This window comes from Bos mutus, chromosome 25 (assembly GCF_027580195.1).
Source record: "Bos mutus isolate GX-2022 chromosome 25, NWIPB_WYAK_1.1, whole genome shotgun sequence".
NCBI classification, from domain to species: Eukaryota; Metazoa; Chordata; class Mammalia; order Artiodactyla; family Bovidae; genus Bos; species Bos mutus.
Window position 1 is genome coordinate 13889065 of NC_091641.1, and position 27020 is coordinate 13916084.

At 41.0% G+C, this 27020-nt stretch overlaps 1 protein-coding gene across 1 annotated transcript in view; it reads right to left on the reverse strand.

Moving 5' to 3' along the window:
• Positions 1 to 9972: 9972 nt before the first annotated feature.
• Positions 9973 to 27020, reverse strand: part of TPST1 (tyrosylprotein sulfotransferase 1) — a 106304-nt gene continuing 89256 nt past the window's right edge. Inside the window, exons 4-6 of the mRNA XM_070362383.1 lie at positions 15950 to 16000; positions 12937 to 12983; positions 9973 to 10524 (exon numbers count right to left, since the gene is read on the reverse strand). Coding sequence (XP_070218484.1) covers positions 12966 to 12983; positions 15950 to 16000 — 69 coding nt within the window. The 3' untranslated portion in view covers positions 9973 to 10524; positions 12937 to 12965. The remainder of the gene's footprint in view (positions 10525 to 12936; positions 12984 to 15949; positions 16001 to 27020) is intronic.

A 27020-nucleotide genomic window follows, 5' to 3' on the forward strand; every position in this document is an offset into this window, starting at 1 on the left:
GATGTTCTAAGAGTACCAAATAAGATCAGACATCAAAAAAAAATCTTTTATTCAATATGATTCCATCAAGTGGGAAAAGAATTTATCGGGAAATATAATCCCCCATGCCCTGATAAAATGCACCTTGTCTGCTGGGGTCCCCATCTCTTGGGACGGCTCCACCATTCCACAGCCTTTCTCCCCCGCAGGGACCCCCGCCCACTTAGAAACTGCCCTAGATTTGAGGTTAGAAATGGCCTGCTTCTCTGAGACAGTAAAAGAGTATCGGAGAAAAACAATTTGCCATTTGGGGGCTTCCTAGCGCTGATATTTGTTCCATTTGTTTGGAACTGTCAGCTAAGAGTCCTTTGCTGCTGCTGCTGCTAAGTCTCTTCAGTCGTGTCTGACTCTGCAACCCCATAGACGGCAGCCCATCAGGCTCCCCTGTCCCTGGGATTCTCCAGGCAAGAATACTGGAGTGGGTTGGTAAAACATTAAAATATCCTGAGGCAATATAGGATTAAAATAATCTATAAGAGTAGGGGGTCTGAAACTTTTTCTGTAAAGGGCCAGAGTAAATATTTTCAATTTACCAGGCCATAGAGTTTGTATTTAGCTCCGTTGCTATTGAGGAAAAGCAGCCATAGACAAGACGCAAGTGACGTCATAGGTTTTGTAGTAAATTATGTCATAAGACATAAACGGTGTGGTCAGATTTGGCTCAATGGTTGTAGTTTACCAACCCCAACACTTCGCCAGTGGACCATGTTTTGTCAGAACTCTCCATCATGACCCGTCCATCTTGGGTTGCCCTACACACCATGGCTCATAGTTTCACTGAGTTAGACAAGGCTGTGGTCCATGTGATCAGATTGGTTAGTTTTCTGTGATTGTGGTTTTCAGTCTGTCTGATCTCTGATGGAGAAGGATAAGAGGCTTATGGAAGCTTCCTGATGGGAGAGACCAACCAAGGGGGAAACTGGGTCTTGTTCTGATGGGCCATGCTCAGTAAATCTTTAATCCAATTTTCTGTTGATGGGTGGAGCTGTGTTCCCTCCCTGTTATTTACCTGGGGCCAAACTATGTTGGAGAAGATTCTTGAGAGTCCCTTGGACTGCAAGGAGATCCAACCAGTCCATTCTGAAGGAGATCAGCCCTGGGATTTCTTTGGAAGGAATAATGCTAAAGCTGAAACTCCAGTACTTTGGCCACCTCATGCGAAGAGTTGACTCATTGGAAAAGACTCTGATGCTGGGAGGGATTGGGGGCAGGAGGAGAAGGGGACGACAGAGGATGAGATGGCTGGATGGCATCACTGACTCGATGGACGTGAGTCTGGGTGAACTCCGGGAGTTGGTGATGGACAGGGAGGCCTGGCATGCTGCGATTCATGGGGTCGCAAAGAGTCGGACACGACTGAGCGACTGAACTGAACTGAACTGAACTGAAACTGTGGTGGAGGGCTTCCCTAGTGGTTCAGAGGTAAAGCATCTGCCTGCAATGTGGGAGACCAGGATTCAATCCCTGGGTCGGGAAGATCCCCTGGAGAAGGAAATGGCAACCCACTTCAGCACTCTTGCCTGGAAAATTCCATGGACTGAGGAGCCTAGTAGGCTACAGTCCCTGCGGTTACAAAGAGCTGGACATCACTGAGCGACTTCACTTCAACTTCAAACTATGGTGGAGGTGATGAAGATAATGGCGACCTCCTTCAAAAAATCCCATGCATGTACTGCTGCACTCAGTGCCCCCAGCCTGCAGCAGGCCACCACCGATCCACGCCTCCAGCAGAGACTCCTAGACCAGTCTCTTGTGGGGTCACTGCTCCTTTCTCCTGGGTCCTGGTGTGCACAAGGTTCTGTTTGTGCCCTCCAAGAGTCTGTTTCCCCAGTTCTGTGTAAGTTCTGGCGGCTCTGTGGTGGGGTTAATGGTGACCTCCTCCAAGAGGGCTTATGCCATGCCCAAGTCTGCAGCACCCAGAGCCCCTGCCCCTGCGGCAGTCCACTGCTGACCTGCACCTCCACAGGAGACACTCAAACACAGTTCTGTCTCAGTCCCTGTGGGGTTTCTGGGTCCTGGTGCACAGAAGCTTTGTTTGAGCCCTCTGAGTGTCTCTGGAGGGAATGGGGTTTGATTCTAAATGGCAATTCACCCCTTCTACCATCTCGCTGGGGCTTTTCTGCCCTTGGATGTGGGGTATCTCCTCACAGCTGCTCCAGCACCATGCAGCCACCACTCCAGTGCCTACCATCTTAGGAGAAAGCAATCTAGAACTTTCCCAATGCAGGGGGGCCTAGGTTCAATCCCTGGTCAGGAAACTAAATCCCACTAAAGATCCTGCATGCCACAAACATTACGGAGTCTCAGTGACAAATGGAGTTGTGACCACGTCTGTTTCACAGGGGATCTAGTAGGTTCACAGAAGCATATGTGGTTATTTCTCTAGCTCACAGTCAGGACGCCTGGTGGCTCACGGGGCACAGCCTGCAGCCATCCAGGACAAAATGTGGTCCACTGGAGAAGGGAATGGCAAACCACTTCAGTACTCTTGCCTTGAGAACCCCATGAACAGTATGAAAAGGCAAAAAGATACTACACTGAAAGATGAACTCCCTAGGTCAGTGAAGTGAAGTCAAGTCACTCAGTTGTGTCCAACTCTTTGTGACCCCATGGACTGTAACCTGCCAGGCTCCTCTGTCCATGGGATTTTCCAGGCAAGAATACTGGAGTGGGTAATATGCTACTGGAGATCAGTGGAGAAATAACTTCAGAAAGAATGAAGAGACAGAGCCAAAGCAAAAACAACACCCAGTTGTGGATGCGACTGGTGATAGAAGCCAAGTCCGATGCTGTAAAGAGCAATATTGCATAGGAACCTGGAATGTTAAGTCCATGAATCAAGGCAAATTAGAAGTGGTCAAACAGGAGATGGCAAGAGTGAACGTCGACATTCTAGGAATCAGCGAACTAAAATGGACTGGAATGGGTGAATTTAATTCAGATAACCATTATCTCTACTACTGTGGGCAAGAATCCCTCAGAAGAAATGGAGTAGCCATCATAGTCAACAAAAGAGTCCAAATTGCAATACTTGGATGCAGTCTCAAAAACGACAGAATGATCTCTGCTCATTTGAGATGAGAATGGCATTTGAATTTGAATGGCAAACCATTCAATATCACAGTAATCCAAGTCTACGCCCCGACCAGTAATGCTGAAGAAGCTGAAGTTGAAGGGTTCTATGAAGACCTACAAGACCTTCTAGAACTAACACCCCCAAAAGATGGCCTTTTCATTATAGGGGACTGGAATGCAAAAGTAAGAAGTCAAGAAACACCTGGAGTAACAGGCAAATTTGGCCTTGGAGTACACAGTGAAGCAGGGCAAAGGCTAATAGAGTTTTGCCAAGAGAACGCACCGGTCATAGCAAACACTGTCTTCCAACAACAAAAGAGAAGACTCTACACATGGACATCACCAGATGGCCAACACCGAAATCAGATTGATTATATTATTTGCAGCCAAAGATGTAGAAGCTCTATACAGTCAGCAAAAACAAGACTGGGAGCAGACCACAGCTCAGATCATGAACTCCTTATTGCCAAATTCAGACTTAAATTGAAGAAAGTAGGGAAAACCACTAGACCTTTCAGGTATGACCTGAATTGTCGGGAGCTGCCTTAGGCATTACTGACAAAATGGAGGCACGGCCCCCAGCCCCCTCTCCTCATTCCTCAGGCACGGATCCCGGGATGAAGGAGTTAGGCCTTGTAATTCTGACTTGTCTTTTCCTCTCCTAGGCTGAGTTGACTGAAAAGGAATATTAAGGTGCTTATTGTTCTTGAGAGGAGCATGAGAAGGCACAAAGCCTTCTGCAGCTGTGCTCAGAAAATAATTCATAAAGTTAATCATTGACATTTGTTCAAGGACTTTTACAAAAGAGTGTTCCAGGATGAGCACATTGTAGCTTGAGGCCATGAGAGGGATTGATATCTGAAGCCTATTTGTGAGAATGTTTATGGCAAAGGAGTTTACTGAATTTAGGGCTTAGAAATAATTAAAACAGTTAGAAGTTAAAGATTTAAGGAATGTTGTAAAGCTAGAATATTTTACTATAGCTTATAGAAGTTAGGAATTTTTAGAGACACTATAGCTAGAAGCCTTTTTAAGAGACAGTGAGCTCAGGATGTTAGGGGCAAACAGGATTTAGGAAGATAAGTAGTAAACTGAGGAATGTAGCATGAGTTACAATGTAATCACAAGTTAACTATAGGACACATTAGAAGAGGTAGATAATAGATGATAAGGCTGATTCTGAGATAATCACTGAAGCAGGAACTCTGAAGAGCAACAATGATTTATGGAGATAATAAATCTGGGAGAGGGGGAACTGAAAATGTCAAACCTCTGACCTAATGTTTTTGTAAAAGTATAAAAGAGAATCTTAAACTTGAAATAAATAGGCAGTCCAAGAAAAATGAGAGGCTGTCTCATTCACCGACACCGTTCACCTCTTCAGGTTGAATCCCTGGCTGCTGGAGTTGGACTCCGGCACTGAATCAAATTCCTTACGATTATACAGTGGAAGTGACAAACAGACTCAAGGGATTAGATTTGATAGATTGCCCGAAGAACTATGAATGGAGGCTCATAACATTGTACAGGAGACAGGAATCAAGACCATCCCCAAGAAAAAGAAATGCAAAAAGGCAAAATGGTTGTCTGAGGAGGCCTTACAAATAGCTGTGAAGAGAAGTGAAATGCAAAGGAGAAAAGGAAAGATACACCCATTTGAATGCAGAGTTCCAAAGAATAGCAAGGAGAGATAAGAAAGCCTTCCTCAGTGATCAGTGCAAAGAAAGAAAGGAAAACAATAGAATGGGAAAGACTAGAGATCTCTTCAAGAAAATTAGAGATACCAAGGAAACATTTCATGCAAAGATGGGCTCAATAAAGGACAGAAACGGTATGGACCTAACAGAAGCAGAAGATACTCAGAAGAGGTGGCAACAAAACACGAAGTATACAAAAAAGATCTTCACGACCCAGATAATCACAATGGTGTGATCCCTCACCTAGAGCCAGACATCCTGGAGTGCAGTCAAATGGGCCTTAGGAAGCATCACTACAAACAAAGCTAGTGGAGGTGATGGAACTCCAGTTGACCTATTTCAAATCCTAAAAGATGATGCTGTGAAAGTGTTGCACTCAATATGCCAGCAAATTTGGAAAATTCAGCAGTGGCCACAGGATTGGAAAAGGTCAGTTTTCATTCCAATCCCAAAGAAAGGCAATGCCAAAGAACACTCAAACTATCGCACAATTGCACTCATCTCACACTCTGGTAATGTTCAAAATTCTCCAAGCCAGGCTTCAACAGTACATGAACCGTGAACTTCCAGATGTTCAAGCTGGATTTAGAAAAGGCAGAGGAACAAGAGATCAAATTGCCAACATGTGTTGGATCATCAAAAAAGCAAGAGAGTTCCAGAAGAACATCTACTTCTGCTATACTGACTGTGCCAAAGCCTTCTGCTGTGTGGATCACAATAAACTGTGGAAAATTCTTCAAGAGATAGGAATACCAGACCACCTCACCTGCCTCCTGAGAAATATGCAGGTCAGGAAGCAACAGTTAGAACTAGAGATGAAACAACAGACTGGTTCCAAATGGGAAAGGAGTACATCAAGGCTGTATATTGTCACCCTGCTTATTTATCTTATATGCAGAGTACATCATGAGAAACAGTGTGTTGGATGAAGCACAAGCTAGAATCAAGACTGCTGGGAGAAATATCAATAACCTCAGATATGCAGATGACACCACTCTTGTGGCAGAAAGGGAAGAACTAAAGAGCCTCTTGAAAGTGAAAGAGGAGAGTGAAAAATTCAACATTCAGAAAACTAAGATCATGGCATCTGGACTTATCACTTCATGGCAAATAGATGGGGAAACAGAAACAGTGACAAACTTTATTTTGGGGGGCTCCAAAATCACTGCAGATGGTGAGTGCAGCCACAAAATTAAAAGATGCTTGCTCCTTGGAAGAAAAGTTAGGACCAACATATTAAAAAGCATATTAAAAAGCAGAGATATTACTTTGCCAACAAAGGTCCATCTAGTCAAAGCTATGGCTTTTCCAGTAGTTATGTATGGATGTGAGAGTTGGACTATAAAGAAAGCTGAGTACCGAAGAATTGATGCTTTTGAACTGTGGGGTTGGAGAAGGCTCTTGAGAGTCCCTTGGACTGCAAGGAGATCCAACCAGTCCATCCTAAAGAAAATCAGTCCTGAACGTTCATTGGAAGGACTGATGCTGACGCTGAACTCCAGTACTTTGGCGACCTGGTGTGAAGAACTGACTCAATCTGAAAAGACCCTGATGCTGGGAAGGATTGAAGGCAGGAGGAAAAGGGGATGACAGAGGATGAGATGGTTGGATTGCATCACTGACAGAATGGACATGAGTTTGAGTAAACTCTGGGAGTTGGTGATGGACAGGGAAGCCTGGCGTGTTGCAGTCCATGGGGTCTTAGAGTCGGACACAAATGAGAGACTGAACTGAACTGAATCCCTACACAAGAGAAATAGATCTAAGTGCATTGTGATCTTTTGCTCCATCTAAATGCCTTAATAGTTAATACCCAGCTTCATGTTTTTTTAGAAATTTTTCTTCTTTTTTATAAACACTTGTGTCAAGGGCTGAGTTTCAATAGACTGCAACAAGGGAGCTGCTTGTTATGTACAGAAATACCAAAGCTTCATTTCTAATTCAAGTCTCAGCTACTCATTTGTGACGAACAACCAATAGCCAAGACTTGATTATTAATTTTACTGATTTTTCATCAAAAGGAATGGCTAAATAAAGAGACATCAGAAAATAAATGAATGGAAAGTTCCTGTTAAATATAACTAGATGGCTCGTCTTGGGTAAGTCACAGTACTACTCTAGACCCCAGATTTTCTAAGATTAGGGCATTCAATCTCTTGATTTATTTCTTTTATAAAGCTCTCATTGTTTTTCACTTCTTTACTGAAAGTAATTCATGATGATTGTAGCATTTAGAAAACAGGGTTAAGCAGAAAGACAATAAAAATACCCACAACCCCACCACAAAGAGATAAGACTGTTAATGTCTTGGCACATGTCCTTTCTGTTGTCTTTCAATTTAGTGACTCCATTTAGTTTTCTATCCATCCTTTAAATAACAGAAGTGGGAGCAACCAAACAGCTTTGTGATTTCAAATTTTCACTTAATGTAATGTGAACATTTTTCCTTGTTATGAACATTTTCTACAGTATCATATTAGCTGAATATTGTTATGTGGATGTACCATAAATCATTTAACTAAACCTGCCTTTCATTAGTTTTCTTTTCCAGTTTTTTGTTTCTCTAAACTTCATTGCAGTGGACATCTTTGTGGGGAAACTTTTACACACATCTATATTTCCGTATTTACTTTTCTGTACATTCAGCAGTTATTCCATGTTTGACCAACAGAGGGCATTTAGAGCTTCCATCTCAGAGAAAGGCCATAAAGCCATTTCTACCAGACATAACAAAATACTGGTTTTCTTTGGAAGGAATGATGCTAAAGCTGAAACTCCAGTACTTTGGCCACCTCACGCGAAGAGTTGACTCATTGGAAAAGACTCTGATGCTGGGAGGGATTGGGGGCAAGAGGAGAAGGGGACGACAGAGGATGAGATGGCTGGATGGCATCACTGACTCGATGGACGTTGAGTCTGGGTGAACTCCGGGAGTTGGTGATGGACAGGGAGGCCTGGCGTGCTGCGATTCATGGGGTCGCAAAGAGTTGGACATGACTGAGCGACTGATCTGATCTGATCTGATTGTGAAAAATATAATTTTGGATGTCCAGTAATAATCAGCAAATTCCAAAGGGAGAATCAGTCATTTATTTTTATATATAACCAGAATTCCTCCCTGCAAAAACAAACAAACAAACAAAAAACCCTCAAATAGTGTGCTTTATTAAGACTTAAATCCAAAATGAATACAAATTATCTTTTTTGCCCAATTCAGAAAAGGAGAGCTCAGCTTTACGCAAAGACCTAAATTCCCCACAGAAGATAATGATAAACAAGCAGGGAAGGGAGCTCAATGCCCAAAATATAGGTCTTGCCAGAGAAAAGCCCAGACAGCCCCAGGATCTGGAGGTCCCTAGGAAGACAAATTTGGCGGCAACACTGGAGTCCTGCCTAGACTATTACTTATCCATCACCTACCAGCCAGGTTGTGGTAGGTAATAGTATAGGTTTTGTTAGCTAGAGCCCATTGTTTTATGTACATTCTTCTTGATTTTCACCAAGATCATAAATTTACAAGGCAGCACTTCTTGGCACAATAATTATAGCCAGCAAATGACTAAGTACAAGGGGGGTATTTAAATAGTTGTCACTCAGTGCTAATGATAAGTTTCTGTTCTAGTAAAAAGATGATTATTGAGAGGCAGAGTGGTGGGTAAGGTTGTAGGCTCTAGAGCCAGGTTGCCTGTACTTGCATCCTGATTTCATCACTTACTAGCTGATCTGGAAAGCTAGTACTGCCTCCTGACCCAGTGTCTGTGAAAATGCTGCTGCTGCGGCTAAGTTGCTTCAGTCGTGTCCAACTCTGTGTGACCCCATAGACGGCAGCCCACCAGGCTCCCCCGTCCCTGGGATTCTCCAGGCAAGAACACTGGAGTGGGTTGCCATTTCTTTCTCCAATGCATGAAAGTGAAAAGTGAAAGTGAAGTCGCTCAGTCGTGTCCGACTCTTCGCGACCCCATGGACTGCAGCCTACCAGGCTCCTCCGTCCATGGGATTTTCCAGGCAAGAGTACTGGAGTGGGGTGCCATCGCCTTCTCCGTATGTTCACCTAGGGCTGAGTATTGGAGTCAGGCTGGGCTATAGTTTACAAATGTCCTTGCCTCCCATTCTAATAGGCTCTGGAAGGGTGTGTGACCTCCTCCCTACAATGCTGGTAACATAAGACTAATACAGGAAATAAGGAAAAAACAAAAACATGAATTACATTATGCTAAAGCTGATTTTATTGCTTTCTGGAGGCTGGAGTAGTAACTAGAGCAGTAATGGGACTTAAGACAGCTGAGCCCATAACAGAGCTGGGATTTCCCAGGGAGACAGGAGAGGGACTGGGTTTCTGGGCATCTGGAAGCAGCAGAAAATAGTGTAAGGGCCCAGGGAGGAAGTGTACTGTTCACAAGGGGTGCCAAGGCCACACTGTGGAGGCAGAACAATTCTGATGTCATGTGTGAGGCATTAGAGAATCAAAGGTTTTTGAACAAAAGAGTGACTTAAGACATAGTGCTGAACAAAGGACTGCTCTGGCAGCAGGATTCATTTTCAGTTGAAGGGGACAGGGCTAGGGGAGTGGAGCGGAAAGAAGGATTGTAGGGTCAGGATTGAAACCATGTCTGTGGCACTAGCTGAGGGGCCTCGTGTAAATGACTTGACTAGGCCAGCCTCTGTTTCTTCATCTGAAACTGATATGTTAGAGGCTTCTGGGAAGATTAATCATTTACCAAATATTTTATTAGGTTCTTACAATGTGCCAGATATTTTGCTAGGTGTCAGGGGTACAAAAATGGACACAAAAAGACACATCTCTGCCTTCTAGGATCTTACCATCTAATGTAAGAGACAATTTAAGAAGTCAAGAAACATTAAAAACTGCAAAGTGTGATAAGATGATATTGTGAATGAGGTTGGCAGAAAGGGCATCAGGGGAAGTCTCTCTGAAATTAGACTTTATGGAGACCAGACAATTGAGAAGGAAACAAAAGAACAGGATTCTGAGACAAAAGGATGGTAGTGGGTCTCTCTGAAATAAATTACAGCAAAAACTCCACTCAGAATATCTGAAATACAGCAACTGAAGAAACTTTGGTTTATTAGATCATCATCTGATACGTCTTATTGCTTCTCTAAAATCACGGCAATGAAAAAATGTAAACTAGCAAAGTGCTTCACATTTAAAGCTTTTATTTTGAAAAATAAAATACAAAAGTCATCAAGTTGTAAATGTATGTGGTAATTCAACTTCTCAGAAACAATACAATGAATTATTTAAATAATTAAGACATTTAACATTATCCACATCAAACATTTCAACAGGTACGAGTGTTCTACAAAACATTAGAACATGTACAGACAACCTAGTCCAAGATGAAACTGCCCAATTTTGCTTACAGGATCCCATTTTTAAACCTTCCCCTTGAAAACAAAGTTTGGACTCTGGTAAGAAAAGATGAGGGCCAGAGCAGTTTTAACAGAAAGCACACATCCCAGCTGGGTTCCTTCTCTGCAGGGCTGTGCATGTAATTAGGATCGAGAGCGCTGTACATGGGAAGCAGGTCACTCAGGAGGGTCCTAACGTGTGCTGACATCCCACCCTCTCGGGGGAAGGAGACCGGCAAATAAGCAGGAGATGTAGGCATGCTACATACACTCCACTCATCTCAGCAGGGGACAGCCAGTCCTAGAAACTTCTCTGTGGCCAAAAAGGCAGCAGTCTTCCCTAGGGCAGACAAACAGAATGCATTAGAGGTGTGTACTCTAATCTCACTTTGTTCTTCCCTGCACGACACCACTTCCTTTCCAGCTGTGAGCCCAGCACAGCAGGGGAGACAAGCAGGGGGATGGACCACTGAGAACAGCTGCTTCAGAAGGACTACTGGAGAGGCCATTCTCCCTCAGTTTGGGATGCTTTTAGCTGCCTGCCAGGAGCTTTGATATGCAAAACAAAAGGATGGAAGCCAAAGCAAGGGCTGCTCCTGCCCACTTCCAAATGACTGAAACTGTCGTCTGCAACTGAAGCAACTCTGGCGGCATTTGACAGGGATGTCAAATGTCCAGGGGTCGAATGCTGACTGTTTAATATCAAAAGGTGGATACTGAGGTTCTTTAAAGCAAACTTTAGGAGATACACTGACTGCTGTTCATACACCAAAGGGATCCCAAAGACAAGATGAAAGACTATGATTTGTCTTGAGATACCTTGGTGTCTTCCTAGCTTCTCCTGAGTTCTTCTCTCATTGCATGAGGGCCACTACAGGCCTCGACAAGCAAACAGGATGCATTGCTGCTGTAGTGGTAACTCAAAGCTGGAGTCATCTGACCTGTAAAACAGCTGGTAGATAATGCATCCCTGTATGAATGTTTCCAGGAAGGAATTCATCTATACTTTTTTTTTTTTTTTTTTGGCTGCACTGCGTCTTAGTTGTCGCATGTGGGATCTTTAGTTGTAGCATTTGAACTTTCGAACTCAGTGGCGGCATGTGGGATCTAGTTCCCTGACCAGGGATTGAACCTGGGCCCCCTGTGTTGGGAGCATGGAGTCTTAGCCACTGGACCACCAGAGAAGTCTCTCATCTATACTTTTGAAAATATTTTGAATAAATAAAATTACAGAAGACCTGATAAATGCTGTTATACCTGTATGCCCACTGAGTTTAAGTCTATACATTTTGCTCCTCAGCAAAAGACAATCATATATCCTAAAACCTATGAATAGTATAAATTCACTATCATTGGTAATTTTGACATGGTATAGCAGTATTCACTTTTTTCTATCTGTAATCTATTAATACACAGCACATCATAAAAGTTTCTTATTCAGACTGAATTTTCAATCTCAGTTTTCTCATCAGTAGAACATAAAAAATACCACCTACTTGCCAGACTTGAATGAAATCATTCATATATATGTGTGTGCATATATATATATGAATAATTCATAGATCTTAAAGATATCATTTATCATATATTATTTATATACTATATATATGTGATGCTTGGTATTTCATGCCTGGTATGGAGCACACAGTCAATACATGGCTATTATATAAAGTAAAAACAGAACAGCAAACAAAACTATGACAAAAATCAGATTTTAATGAAAGCTTTTCAAGCTCCAAATGGTTGTAATGGTCCCCAACCTTTTTGGCACCAGGGACCTCAACAAGCAAACAAGGGACTGGTTTCATGGAAGATAATTTATCAATGGACCAGGGATGGGGGATAGTTTGGAGATGATTCAAGCACATTACATTTCCTGTGCACCTCATTTCTATTATTATTGCATCAGCCCCATCTCAGATCATCAGGCATTAGATCCCAGAGGCTGGGGACCCCTGGTCTACGACATAACCACATTATTCAGACCAAAATGGAATCTTAAAATCTGGAGAGTGGTGTGAGGTCTGAACAGCCATGTCAGGAGGTCTAGGTTCAGAACCAGCTTTGCCACTGGAATCCAAGACATGTACCTGATGATCACTCGGATAGAAAGGAGGCCAAGAAGGCCTGCCCCACACTGTAGCCCTTAACCACAAGACAACATGGCTTATAAACATACAACACCATAATGCATTAACATCAGCAAGGGCAGACTTGAAAAACCAACCAAGAAACTCCCAAAAGTATTAGTGCAAAAATGTTGGCACATGCCGCACACAGAGGAAGCAGCATGGGTGGCGAAAGAATCCCTGGCTGGACGTCAGAAGACGGTGCTCATTACCACTGGGTTCTTCCGACCTGTGATGTGACCTTGACCGATAATCTGGTCTCTCTAGGATCAGTTTCCTTATCAGAAAACAGGTGGTTGAGGGTGTTTCTTCAGCTAAAATATTTTACCCTTTAACACCCCTCCTCATACTGAAAATAACAACTAAAGCTGAGTGCTCACTGCATGTCAGGCTTCTGGCAGACATTACTATGGTTCATTCTACCAATCTCTTATTTACATTGTCCTCACTTTACAGATGAAGAAACTAAGACACACAGAAGTTAAGTAGTCTGCTCAATGCCAAACACAGCCAAGATTCTAATCCAGGTGAACGGACTCCAGAGCTGTGCTCCCCACCCCACCGCGCTGCCTCCTATGAGAATGAAACCCAAAGGTCCAGGCCAGCCGTGTCCCCAACCTCACCTCATGTATGTAAGAGGTTCCTGGCTCTGCTACTCCACCTGCTCAGACTGTGGAAGGAAGCAAAAGATGTTTTAAAGTCAGTCAGCATGAGAAATGACTGCTCTTGTTGAAATATCAGATGTAGCTTGCAGGCTCTGATTAGACTTCCTAATGAATTCTGTCTGCTACTGCTGACAGTAAAGAAGATTGGCTTTTGTCTCTGGTTCTTAGTAGGGAGACTAAACCCTGGGAATTTTCCAGGTAACATGAATGTCTTTGTTATTTATGAGCCCCTTAGATTATACCTGAGTGTCTGCTGAGAGATAAGATGACTCAGTATGAGGGCTGATCACAAGGAAGACCAACCTGTGATTTGAGGGCTGGGTCCCTGACCCAGCCCAGCTTCTGGGTAGGGGACTTTGGGGATTGAGTTCAATTCTACGACAGTGAGTCAATCATGCCTATGTAATTAGACTTCAATAAAAACTCTGGACGCTGAAGTTCAGTGGAGCACCCTGGTTGGTGAACACATGGATGTGCTCTGAGGGAGACATACCTGCCTACCTCGGAGAAGGGCACAGAAGCTCTGAGTCTGAGACTTTCCCAGACCTTGTCTTATGTGTTTCTTCATTTGGTTGGTCTTGACTTGTTTCCTTTATAGTAAAACTATAATCTTTTTTTTGTTGTTGTTGTTGTTTTTCCACACTGCAAGGCTTGTGTAATCTTAGTTCCCAGACCAGGGATCGAACCCGGGTCCCTGGCAGTGGAATCGTTGAGTCCTAACCACTGGAATGCCAGGGAATTCCCAAAACTGTAATCTTAAGTACAGTGCTTTCTTGAGTTCTATGAGAATTCTAACTAAAGATCAAACGTGAGGGTTCTGTGGACTTCAGTTTTCTCTTTATTAGGAGTTAAATCAAAGCCTTTTATAGGCTCTTTTCTAAGTACCTATGTGATGCATTAAATGAAACTAACCTGAACAGGGGGCTTGAAGTGCCTGTATTAAGCCTTTTACTCTATTTTTTGTTATCTTTTCCTTATTTATTACAGAAATTCTCTATACTGATGAATCTTTTGTTTCAAAATTTTCTTCTACTTAAGGTGTACTTTTTTATATGATGCTTTCTAATAAGTAAACATTCTCAATTTTAATGTAGTCCAACTTATCCATTTTAAAATTAATGATTAGTAGTTTTTATAATGTTTAAGAAATCTTTCCCTCTTAAGGTCATAAAGATATTCTCTATTGCCTCCTAAACACTTTATTATTTTGCCTTTCACATTGAGTTCTATAATCAACCTGGAAAGGATTTTTATGTATGCTGTGAATCAGGGCTGTCCCATTAATTTCAGTCTCAAAGTCCCTTTCTTGACTCCTTCAGATTTATTACACAAAACAGCCTTTGGATTGGACATTTCTTTAAGTTTGGATTGGACATTTCTTTAAGACTGCCTCTTGGATTATTCTCTGGCTCCAGCTGCCATAGCCTGTAAGTGACCACTTGTTCATGAATTCATCCAGGTTTCTGGTGCATCTTGCCCAGCCAAGGCTCAGGGCCCCTGTGCCCTCTTGTTGCAAAAGTTGATCAAAGTCTTTGGATAGACCAGGAGTCCCCTTGAGAATTCTCTTTTCCCTCTGACTCTTGAGGACACATTCCAATTTCTCACACATAAAAGTAATTCAGTAGACAGTTGTTGAATAAATTAAATGAATGGATGGATGGATTATAATTAAATATTTGTTAATAAGCATATACCATCAGAGAAGGCAATGGCACCCCACTCCAGTACTCTTGCCTGGAAAATCCATGGACAGATGAGCCTGGTAGGCTGTAGTCCATGGGGTTGCTAAGAGTCGGACACGACTGAGCAACTTCATTTTCACTTTTCTCTTTCATGCATTGGAGAAGGAAATGGCAACCCACTCCACTATTCTTGCCTGGAGAATCCCAGGGACGGCGGAGCCTGGTGGGCTGCTGTCTATGGGGTCACACAGAGTCAGACATGACTGAAGCAACTTAGCATAGCATATACCATGAAAGTAGTTTAAAATACTCAAGTAATATGTATCAATTATTAATGGTTGTTTTAAGACAAGGATCTGAGAAGACAGAGTTTTTAACCTTGGTTGAGATACAGCTACTCTTAGAGAAAAGCCTGTTTACTCTAGTCTTGCTTCAGGCAATACGACTTCATACAGTCTGTGAGGTTCCTCTCAACAACCCAGATCTGGAACACTTTTAGCGACTGAATTCAGTGCTGGGTCCTCATTTCCTATTAACAAGCTAACTGCTGTTAGCAGCAACCTGGAAGTGACATGCATTATCACCATGCTGGACAGGGACGTTTTCTCTTGGCTCAGGCAATAGTCACTGACTTCTTCCTATGACTACACAGGGATGGCAGGAGATACACTCTTGCAGGACACTCTGGGCTACTCTACATCTGTTGGTTATAACATCACCTATTCCTCTTCAACTCAAGAAACAATATTGGAATCCAAGTGAGTGATGGTGTAACATGACAAGCAGATCTCTGGATCTGCTTTAATTTTTTTTAAAAACTAAAGTTATAAGCTTCAAACTCACATCACCCATTCCCAGCTTGGTGAACTTGGTAGCTGAAGGCCAATGGCTGTGTGTAACATGTATTCATAAGTCTTCCAGGCTCCAAATGAGGAAAACTAAAAGGCAATGATGTACATGTAATACGAACAAAGGGTGGCTGTACATTATTATTTCAAGTAAGGTATCAGAAGCCTGGAGCAGACTCACCAAGGCAGGTTCCTTATTTATGGGATGCTGTGTGGTTTGTGAGTGACCTCAAGCAATCAGATTTTAGTTATCAATGAATTATTTCCCTAGCTTTAGAAGACACTGAGCCCTCTGAAATTGAGACTATGTTAAGTGATTGTCAACAATTACCAGGAGCCAGTCTTTCTACCCCCAGCATATATCATTATCTCATTGAGAGGATGACTTCAATGCAAGAGCCCATTTATTATTACACCAAGAGGAGGAAGCAGATACAGTACCTGAGGTTTTTCTTTAAGAAATTCAGGAAGCTGAAATTCTCCTTTATAGACCTAGGAAAAAAAATAAAAGCCAAGTATAAGTTTAAGGAAATATTCACTGTCATCATCGCTTTGGGAAGCTTGCATTGCCTGATGGTGGGTGGGTTCACTGCTTCATTCTTGGTGAGTTTGGGAATAGGAAGGAAGTCTGTCAGTTCAAGAGCAGCCAGAGTTGAGGACTGAGTGAAATTTCTATTCACTCTGACCCCACCTGCTCTACTCTTCCCTAGGTGCTCCCAAATATGGGCTGCCTGGGAGAAGGCTTAGAGTCTCTGAAGAAGAAAGAAAAGAATCCTAATATTCCAAGTTCCAATTATTGTATTAATAGCTGAGAAAGTAAGCCCTTGGCCATTTCTCTCCAGCATCCAACAAAGAATTCACATAATTTAGGAACAGGTTCCTCCTGATTTCCTTCTGAAATCTCCAGCTTTACTTTTCTTAATGTACCCAATATTCCCATAGTAATTTGAATACTAGGTGGTTCTTAAAATGATATATACTTTTAACCTCATGAAATCTTATAATTAAAAACTTGCACTTTTCAATATGTAAAGTTATGTTTCTAAAAGCAGCAATAATTAGGGAATAGTTTTTAAAAAGATGTGTAGGATCTTTACATAGGAAACCATAAAATATTATTGACAGAAATCAAAGACCAGACAGGCACATCACTTTCAGGGATTGTAACATTCAATATAATAAAGCTGTCCATTCTCCTCACAGGATTTCCAATAAAAACTCTAGCATGCTTTTTGGGGGAAGAAGGAGGGGTAATTTCAAGCTGATTATAAAAGTTTTGTGGAAATGCATAGGGTCAAAAATTATCAAGGTAATCTTAAAAAGAACAAGGTGGAAGGACTTATTCTAAAATATATTAAGACATTATTGAAAGTGAAGTTGCTCGGTCGTGTCCAACTCTTTGTGACCCCATGGACTGTAGCCTACCAGGTTCCACCATCCATGGGATTTTACAGGCAAGAATACTGGAGTGGGTTGCCATTTCCTTCTCCAGATCTTCCCAACCAAGGGATTGAACCCAGTTCTCCTGCACTGTAGGCAGACACTTTACTGTCTGAGCCACCAGGGAGTTAAGACATTATTTTCAGCTATAATTAAGTTACATTAAACATACAAAAGAAGCAGGGAAAGTAGAAAAAGTAGAAGCAGTAAAAGTTTTTCTTTTCTTGGGCTCCAAAATCACTGAGGATGGTGACTGCAGCCATGAAATTAGAAGACATTTGCTTCTTGGAAGGAAAGCTATGACAAACCAGACAGCATATTAAAAAGGAAAGACACAGTCAAAGCTATGGTTTTTCTAGTAGTCATGTAGGGATGTGAGAGTTGTACCATAAAAAGGTTGAGTGCTAAAGAATTGATGTTTTTGAATTGTGGTACTAGAGAAGACTCTTGAGAGTCCCTTGGACTGCAAGGAGATCAAACCAGTCAATCCTAAAGGAAATCAGCTCTGAATCAGTGGAAGGACTAATGGTGAAACTGAAGCTCCAATACACTGGCCACCTGATGCAAAGAGTTGACTCACTGGAAAAGACCCTGATGCTGGGAAAGACTGAAGGCAAAAGAAGAGGGAGGCAGAGGATGAGTTGGTTAGATAGCATCACCAACTCAACAGACATGAACTTGAGCAAACTCCAGGAGAGAGTGGAGGACAGGGAAGCCTGGTGTGCTGCAGTCCATGGGGTTGCAAAGAGTTAGACACAACTTGGCAACTGAACAACAACAAAACATACAAAAAACACATACATACAAAAAATATAGCTATAATCAAGACAGTAAGGTTTTGGCACAAAGACAGACACATATATTAATGAAACAGAATGAAGAATCCAGAAACAGACCCTCATTTACAGATAAATGGTTTATGACAAAGGTGGCCCTGCAGAGCAGTGCAGTTAGAATGAACAAATAAATGTGTTTATGTATATAATGATATACCATCCTGAAGTTTTAGAAATGAACTAATACTATACCAACAACCTAGATGAATCCCAATACATAATGATGAGAAAAGAGCCAGATCTCCAAAAAATAATATAACATGTGTCTCCATTAAAGTTTTTAGTATTTATTTATTTGGCTGCACTGAGTCTTAGCTGCATCATGCGGGATCTTTCAGTTGTGGGGCATGGATTCTCTAGTTGTGGCATGCAGGCTTAGTTGCTCTAAGGCATGTGGGATCTTAGTTCCCCAACCAGGGATCAAACTCGTGTCCCCTACATTGCAAGGCAGATTCTCAACCACTGGACCACCAGGCAAGTTCCTCAATTTAAAACCTTTAAAGCTCAAAAACAGGCAAAGCAACTCTGATGTTAGAAATAAGGATAGTGTTTACTGTGGGGAAGAGTGGGGTGGCAGAGCTTGGGAAGAAGGATGAGAGAAGCTTGTAGGGTGCTGATGATTTTCTGTCTTGATATGGGTAGTGATTATAAACATGTGTGCATTTTGTGAATATTTACTGAGCTGTGGTTTGTATACTTTTCTGTATATATACTATACTTCAAAAAAAAAAAAAAAAAACAAATTAAGCCAGTAGCTTAAGAATTTACTAGGCTTGCTCTTTCACACACACACAATTTATTTAAGTACAAAGATGTCTCTTTCAACACTGTCAACAATGGCAAAAAATTGGGAACTATTCATGAGGAAGGTTTCCATCAGCAAGAGCTTTGATAACTGTTGAGAAACTATAGAAAGAAACTATGGATTGTTACTGAGAAGAGTCAGTGGGTAGCACCTCCGAGCACAGAACAACCTTTTAAATGGTGAATACTAAAGCCTACTAACTTAAAGGATTTCACTTGGGTATAAGATGACTTTCACTTCTAAAAGTAGCAGTATGCCTTCTGAGACTCAGAGAATGGATGTACTTTTTTCCTGTCTCTTCCTCTGCAATTTCTAAAACCTAGTCTATTCTTTAGGGTCTCTGCTACAGTCCTAGGAAGCCTAAATTAAAGCACAAAGAGACTTGATATTTCTTTAGCAATGCATCACACTGGAAACTGAGGTAGGTGTGCAGGGTAACAACAGTGCAGCTGCTAGGAGGGTCTCAAAAGCTGCCTCCATCTCCTTCATATCTTCAAACAGTCCCAGGTCACCGGAGAGCTGGTCTAACTGCTCTCCAAAGAATCTACATGTAAGAATCCTATTTGCTTTACCCCAGCCTCAGAGTCCAGAGATTGTTCCAGTTCTGTTCATTTCCCCCTAGTTTTACTGAGATACAACTGACATATAACACTGTATTAGTGCTCCAGCCTTCTAACATAGTAAGTGTCTATATCATGGTAACACTGACTTCACGGTGCTTCTGTCTACTATCTGTGGGGCAAGCAGACACTATATCAAAACAGGGGCTCAAGTTATCAGAATAGGCTTTTTGTTTTTGCTTTTTACCAGATTCTCAAGTCTTTCCTTCTCCCTCTATTCAGAGAACTGAGTCCGAAGCCCCCCTCTCCAAGCCCTGGGCATAAGCTGCTCAGGCTTAAGGTCCTGCACCCTGGGTCCTTTATGAACCAAAACCAGCATGTTTGCTCCAGTACCCCTTCCACTGTTAGCGGGTTTGGTCCCTAACAAACTTTTTTTATATTCCTCACATCCTCTCAGGAACCGAGTCTTCTTTCTCTCAGCCTCTTCTGCTAGAATTCAAGTAGAAGGTGCAACACAAGCCCACAGCGTCAAATGGCTAGTCAGTGGCAGAATGAGGCTCAGAAGTCCCCAGCTCAGCACTCTCCCTTTATACTACGCTCTGCATCTTATTACTATCGGAAAATTCTTATTGTTAAATTCTTCCTTCTCTTTTTGGTTTGTTGTAAAAACCAGCAAGACATAACAGAAAATATGAGTGGGAATATTAAATATTATAAGTGTCTTCCAGGAATCAATATGTTCAGAGAGGTAAGGCTCATATGAAAGGGGAAAAAAACACACCAAAACCCTAAATATGTGATATCGCAATTTAATAAAAAAAACAAAAAGGGGTCAGGATAAGACATCAAACAAAAGGCTCAATCAACAAATAAGTGGGAAACTGTGTCTCCTCATTATCCTTTAGGGAAAAAAATGCTTCAAAAGTTAGGAGCTATGGTACTGACAGAAGTTAGGAACTTTCTATTGACCAAGCAATTTCTATTTAGTGCAGGAAACCAAGTACAGAATCACTTATAAAAACAGCGAAGTTAGAAATGGAATTTCCTCTGGCTAAAGGAATAGTGTTTCTGGACATTCTATCCTCTGGTACTAATGAACTGAGGATTTTACTAGACAGAAATGAGCTAGGTACACAGAATCTAAACGTTCCTAGAGAACCCTCCCACCTCAAGCTCTGCAAAACAAGGAGACAAAAGTAGGCTTCTGATTTAGAGGGTGCACTGGAAATAAAAAGAATAACAGCAGGCAAATTTGATTTTCTCTGCATCAGGTTGGTGCTGAGCATGCGTTTCATGTTTCCCCTTATCTAATCCCACAGTCCTCTGAGGGAGGTATTATTCTCTTTTTACAGATGAAGTAACTGTGAGGCACAGAGACATTAATTTGTCCATTGTAGTAAAATGGCAAGTTACTAAGTACCATGATTGAACTTCCATTTTAAAAGGGTCATCTTAATTGCTCTGTTAGTCTGCAGAGGATAAAGGACAGAGTCTGGAGCAACAGCAGTAATCTAGACAGGACAGGGAGGTGGTGGTGGAGGTGGTGCAAAGCAGTACCTTTGTGGATTTTCCCCCCTAATTATATCTAGATATCCTAATAGACTAGATGTGGAAAGTTAAAGAGCAGAAGGGAGTCAAGGATGACAAAGTTTTTGGCTTAAGCAACTACCAACTGGAAATATGAAGTTGCCATCAACTCAGCTGGGAAAGGTTCTGGGATATAACAGATTTTCAGGGGTTTAATTTGGAAATGTTAAGCTTGAGACATCTACTGGACAATACATGAAAATGTCACGTAGTCAGAAATACAAATCTAGGATTCATGGAAGAGGTCTGTGCTGGGATATATAAATTTGAGAATCATCAACTTATAGATGGTATTTAAAACTTGATACCTGATGAGATGACCTAGGTGCTCAGGGTAGAGAGAGGGAGCAGAGGGCTTAACACTGAAGCATGGGGGTATTCCAACATTAAGAGGTCGAGGAGAAGAGGGAGAACCAGCAAAGACTGAGAAGAGGCCACCAATGACAGAGAAGGAAAATTTTAAAAAGTGGTATTTAGAAGTCAAGTGACTCTGACTAATGTCAGATTCAAATTTGTGGAGTGAGGTATCACCAACTCTGTTATAAGCAAACCCTTCAGTTGTGGATTACCTGGAGTACAAAGCTAGAGAAGAGAAGAGAATTTATCTAAGCTGCCTGTGAAGCTTCAAAAACCCAAGAAAGAAGAGGTTCTGAATACTGACTGAAGTAAGCAATGCATCTTCTTGTTATTTGTCCTCAGGCCACTTTCCATTTTCTTACAAGATTAATTAGAAGCGGACCAGCCATGCCCAGTACCACTTCACCTGCTACCACAGCCTCACCTATAGTAGTAGTTTACAATTAAGACGTAAACAGAAGTCTCCATGGAGCTAAAATGGATGTCATTAACATACCTGCAGACTGAAGATTGAGTCTTCTATTTAATCGAGTCTTTTAGGTCCCTTTTCCTTTATACACATTTTTAACCATCACAAGTTATCCGGTTTCAACCTATAGCAATCAGATACAGCAAACAGGAAGGTAATGGGCAAGTACTGATAACTGAGAAGTGACAAATGAAACAAAGGAAGACACAGAAATTGTAAAAGGCAGATAGGAAGCCTTGAGTTCTTTAAGAAAGGGACCCACAGTTCTATATCCTATATAAAGAGAGGATGGGCATTTTCTAATACAAACAGTAATTTCCTTTGGATGAAATAAAAATTCAAATTATGATCAATAATTTACTTAAGAAGGTAATGAAATAAATCATCAAAATGCAGAGGAATTCTACATCAAAATATTAAGGTTTGGTCCTAAACGAGACACATCTACCCAGAAACCTGACTTTCTAGAATGATGGGTTCCCCAAGGATCTCAGACAGTCAAGCGTCTACAATTTACAGGAAAAGGTGGCAGACATGTTATGAGGCCTAATTCTGAATCTGGCTTGATCTTATGGAGAATATGAAACTATTTCTAAATTATTTTCATGCTAAAAGTGTTTGTGGCCACATTCCCTGATGATCCCTGTGTCTGGTATTTAAGACCTATGTAATTCCCTTCCTTTAAGTGTGAGTTGGACCTAGTGACTAGATTCTAACAACTAGAATATGGCAAAAGTGATGAATGTTATTTCTGAGATTAGGTCACAAAAGTCTGTTTCTTCTGGCTTGGGTACTCAAGATGAACAATGACTTAACTCAAAACATTCTTTCAAAATAAGAAAATTTTAAACAACGTCCAGAAACACATACTAATGACCATACTACATGCACTGCAGATTTTAAAGTGCTACTTTTGCTCATTGTTTTCTTCAAAGTGTGTGCATGTATATACACATATGTGTATACATACACACACATTCCAAGGGTTAAAAGATTAGTCTTATAACCTCTGGTTATGAATTCAAATTTCACTGTAAGCTCAAATCTAATTTATTCCTCCTTTCTGCCTTCTTCCTTCTTTCCATCCTCTTTCCAAGAGCGCTCAAGTGCACAGAATTGGATTACTTCTTAGTTCACGACAAACTTTCACCATTGGTCCATGCATGGCCCACTATTTATTTTGTTATGCAGTTCACTATTTTTAATAATATAAAAAGCATTTCCCCTCGAGAAACAATGTTAGTTTCACATGCAGAGAAAACACAACTCCAGCCAGATATGATAATGCAGAAAGGAATCTAGATTTTGAAATTTACATCTTGAATCCCACTGGGCTCTTCTGGCCCACTAGAGACTTACTATCGCTAAAATACAAACATGAAACAGCTGATAACATGCATGTTTACATATTCTCATTTGTCTTAAAAGTATTCTGGCAGCTTTGCAAACCTCAGACTGGGTTTCTGCAGCATTCAACAATCGTGTGTTACAAACAATGGACAAGTGCTATTAGTACATTCCCTATATCAAGAAGAAATATATTCATCAGTTCATAAGCATCATCTACTCCTCCAAAAAGGTTTTTAAGAAAAAGTGTATTGACTTTTGGGTGAGGCTGGACAAGATGGATTGGAACGTAAATTGAATTGGGAACGTGTAATAAATGTGACATAGGAACCTCTATAAGAAAGCAGTATAAACAGAGCAAACTTAGCATCAGGGGATTGATTTCCAGGGGAGAAAAGTTTAACATGCAGGATGATTAAGAAACTGTATCAGTTTACCATGGGATACTTACCAGGCAAGAATGAATACATCTCTATTCAAAGGTAAAAGTGTTGAACATAATTTTCAGTAACACTGAAGGACAGTTAATACACACAGGTACAGTCAATAATAATTTTATCAATTTCCTTTCACTGGGGTGCTTTTTCCTTCTTTTCTCAAACTAGGAACTTTTAACTTATCCTTTAAACATGACAATCCAGTAGAGCCAGTTCTGTGTTCACATAGCATCCCAAATGCCTTAAATTTATGGCAGTTATCATGTTGAACTACAGTTAGTTACACATCTATTTTCAGCATACTTCTTAAGGAGAGGGACAGATCCTTAATTATCTGTATATCCTGGATGCAGGGATGAATGGACTGTTGGACAAAAAAAGAAATGAATGAAGAGATTCCTTCCTAATGGTCTCCATTTTTACAGATGATGGACCGAAAATAGTTTCTGAGGCCAATTTACAGTACAGATTAAGCAGAGAAGCAGAAGAAGCAACTTCATTGGGCCCTCCCTGATTGGAACCTACTGAACCTTGAGGGCTAGATATGACATTATGTTATAGAATACTGTTAACTCATTCTATTCAATTCTACTTTTCAATTCTATTCAATTCTATTTTTGGAAATAAATGAATTCAAGAATCAACCATGAAAAAGAATGAAATAATGCCACCTGCAGCAACATGGATGGACCGAGAGATTGTCATACTGAGTGAAATAAGTCAGAGAAAGAGAAATATCGTATGATACCATGTATAAGCAGAATAGAAAAAGAAATGTTACAAATGAACTTGCTTACAAAACAGAAATAGACTCACAGACTTATAGAATGAATTTAAGTTTATGGGAGGAGGGATAGTTAGGGAGTTTGGGATTGACATGTACACACTGCTATATTTAAAATTAACCTTCTGTAATATTGCACAGGGAACTCTGTTCATTATTAGGTAACAGCCTAAATCACTGGACCACCAGGAAGTCCCAGGAATTTCTATTCTTAAAAAGACAGCCTTAACGGAGAGAAAAGGCAAAGCAGATAAGTGTGAGAATATATGTGAGATACATAAAAACATCACACATCAAAATACGAAGAGAATTTCTAAACATCATTAAGGAAAAAGCAAATGATTTTGTAGAAAATTGGATAAGAGACTTGAAAAAGCATTTCATAACATAGTTCAGTGGCAAATAGCAGGAAACAGGGTTTGCTCTCTTTAGTTATTAAGGAATACTCATTTTAACCATAATAAAACATCACTACGCTCCTATAAGAAAGACTAAAATTTTAAAAGATTGACTCTAACATTGACGATGTAGAACAACTGAAATTCTCATATACCTGCTAGTGAGAGAATATAGTCACTTAGTATTATCTCCTAAATTTGCACATTCAAATGCCCTCTGACCCATACATTCATTCATTCTGTGATGGAAAAGATTAACTTAGCAGGGTTATTTTGCTCAAATGTTGCACATTCCCAAGAAAGGCCTATTTTCAGGACTGCTCTTTGCTGGCTCCAGGGATCTGAGCCTAGAGTGTTCTGTCTATAGGAATGCATGTCTGAGGCCTTGGGCTGGCCTGTCCCAGTTTGAGCAGCTAGTTTATGTTAGTAATTTATTTATGGTGAACATCTGTTTTTTCTCTGGGGCGGGGCGGCGGGGGGGGCGGTCTACATGCCTACATGACCAATCCCCAATAAAAACCCTGGATTCAGAAGCTCTGGTGAGCTCCCTGGTTGGGAACAATTCACATGTGTTGTCACACATGTTGCCGGGGGAATGAAGCAAACCCTATGTGACTCCACTGTGAGGGACATTTGAAAGACAGCACCTGGTTTCCTCCAGAGTTTTTACCCCATGTGCCTTTTCCCTTTGTAGGTTTTACTTTCCATCTTTTTGCTATAATCAGCTACACTTGGAAGCATAAGAATTTTAAGACTACTGTCTTGGAAAATCCTAATGTAACTCTCAGGCATATTCTTAACAGAAGTGCATACTCATGTATGCACTTTTGTTAAGACATGTACCAGGATACTGTATGTACAAGGATACTGTATATCAACATTAAAAGACATGTACAAGGATATTGTATATCAACATTAAAACATCCCTACAACTATAAACAACTCAAATGTCCAAATAGTTGTGCAACTATAGTATCACATTTATTTATCACAAAAATGAATTACTGTGAAATGCAACAACATGAAACTCACGAATGTTAAACGACAGAAACCAGACACAAAAGAATACTGTCAATACCCTGCAGGTAAAGACTACCAGGAATATAGCTGTAGTTGAACATGTTGAATTCATTATTCCTTTAAGCAAGGGAACACACACACCATGGAAATGTGGGATGTCTCAGGAAAAGAGCATCAGGAAGGACTCTCATGATTTTGGTTAGGTGATTTGGGGAAAAGTCCAAGGAAACAGGGTTTTTCTCTGGACTGGGGGCTGCCAGCAAGCAGTGATTATTCTCTAAATGGGTATCTTAATAAATCTTATCTAAAAGAAAGGAACAATAGAAGTGAGAATAAAGCTGTTTTTGGTTAAGAAGCAAGAGGTGGGTATTTGGTATTTCATTGTTACTACAAAGTGGTCTTGTCTTTTCTCAGTTCATCGTGGTTAAAGAGGACTCCTGTCTTGTGTTGGGGTTCTGTGAGATCATTGGTACCCAGGTGAAGACCATCATATTTTAGTGGTGAGCACAAAAAGTCAGTTTCTAATCAACCATGGGCTAGAGGTTGTGTCAGATCAGTTCTATGGTGTCTGAGATTGCTTTTTTCCTTTCTTCAAAATAAACTGTATGATTTCATTTATATGAAATTTAAAAGCAAGCAAAATTAAATCCATGATGGCAGAATTTAGGATAGAAGTTATCCGTGGAAAGAAGGAAAAAGGAGGAAGAAATAATTTGGAGGCGCAGGCACAGGGCTTCTGAGTACTCCTACTGTCTCCTTGAAGAGCAGCAGCATCTCTGGGTTGAAAAGTAGTGGAAAAATAGAAAGGAACTGGCAGTAGTCTGCACAGTCTTCATTCAGTGATAAAACACGGTCAATAGGCTTTCCCTACAAGATGAGGTCTTTGTATGCCCGCGTGTCTGTCAAATCACTATTTAGGAGAACGTGTCACTCAGTCGTAAAGAATCCACCTGAGATGGAGGAGACGCAACACAAGCCGCATTTTCAATCCCAAATCCCCTGGAGAAGGAAATGGCAACCTACTTTGGTATTCTTGCCTGGGAAATCCCACAAACAGAGGAGCCTGGCGGGCTACAGACCATGGCATCGCAAAGAGTTGGACATGACTTAGTGACAAAACAGCAGCAGTCACTTGTTGAAATGCAAAATGTATTAAGTGAAAAATATATAAAGAATTCACATGAAGCCCACTGATACTTATTCAAGATTTCAAGTCCCAAAAATGAACATTTGAAAAAAGCAATGTTGAATATCTATCAGTGTCACTACATTGATTCAACAACAACAGGAAATAATACAGGCACACCTTGCAGATACTGTGAGTTTGGTTCTAGACAACTACAATGAAGCAAATATTGCAACAAAGCTAGTCACACAGATTTTTTTGGTGTCCCAGTGCCTATAAAAGTTATGTTGACACTATCCAGTGAATCATAATCATTTTGCTGGTAGAGGGTCTTGCCTCAATGCTA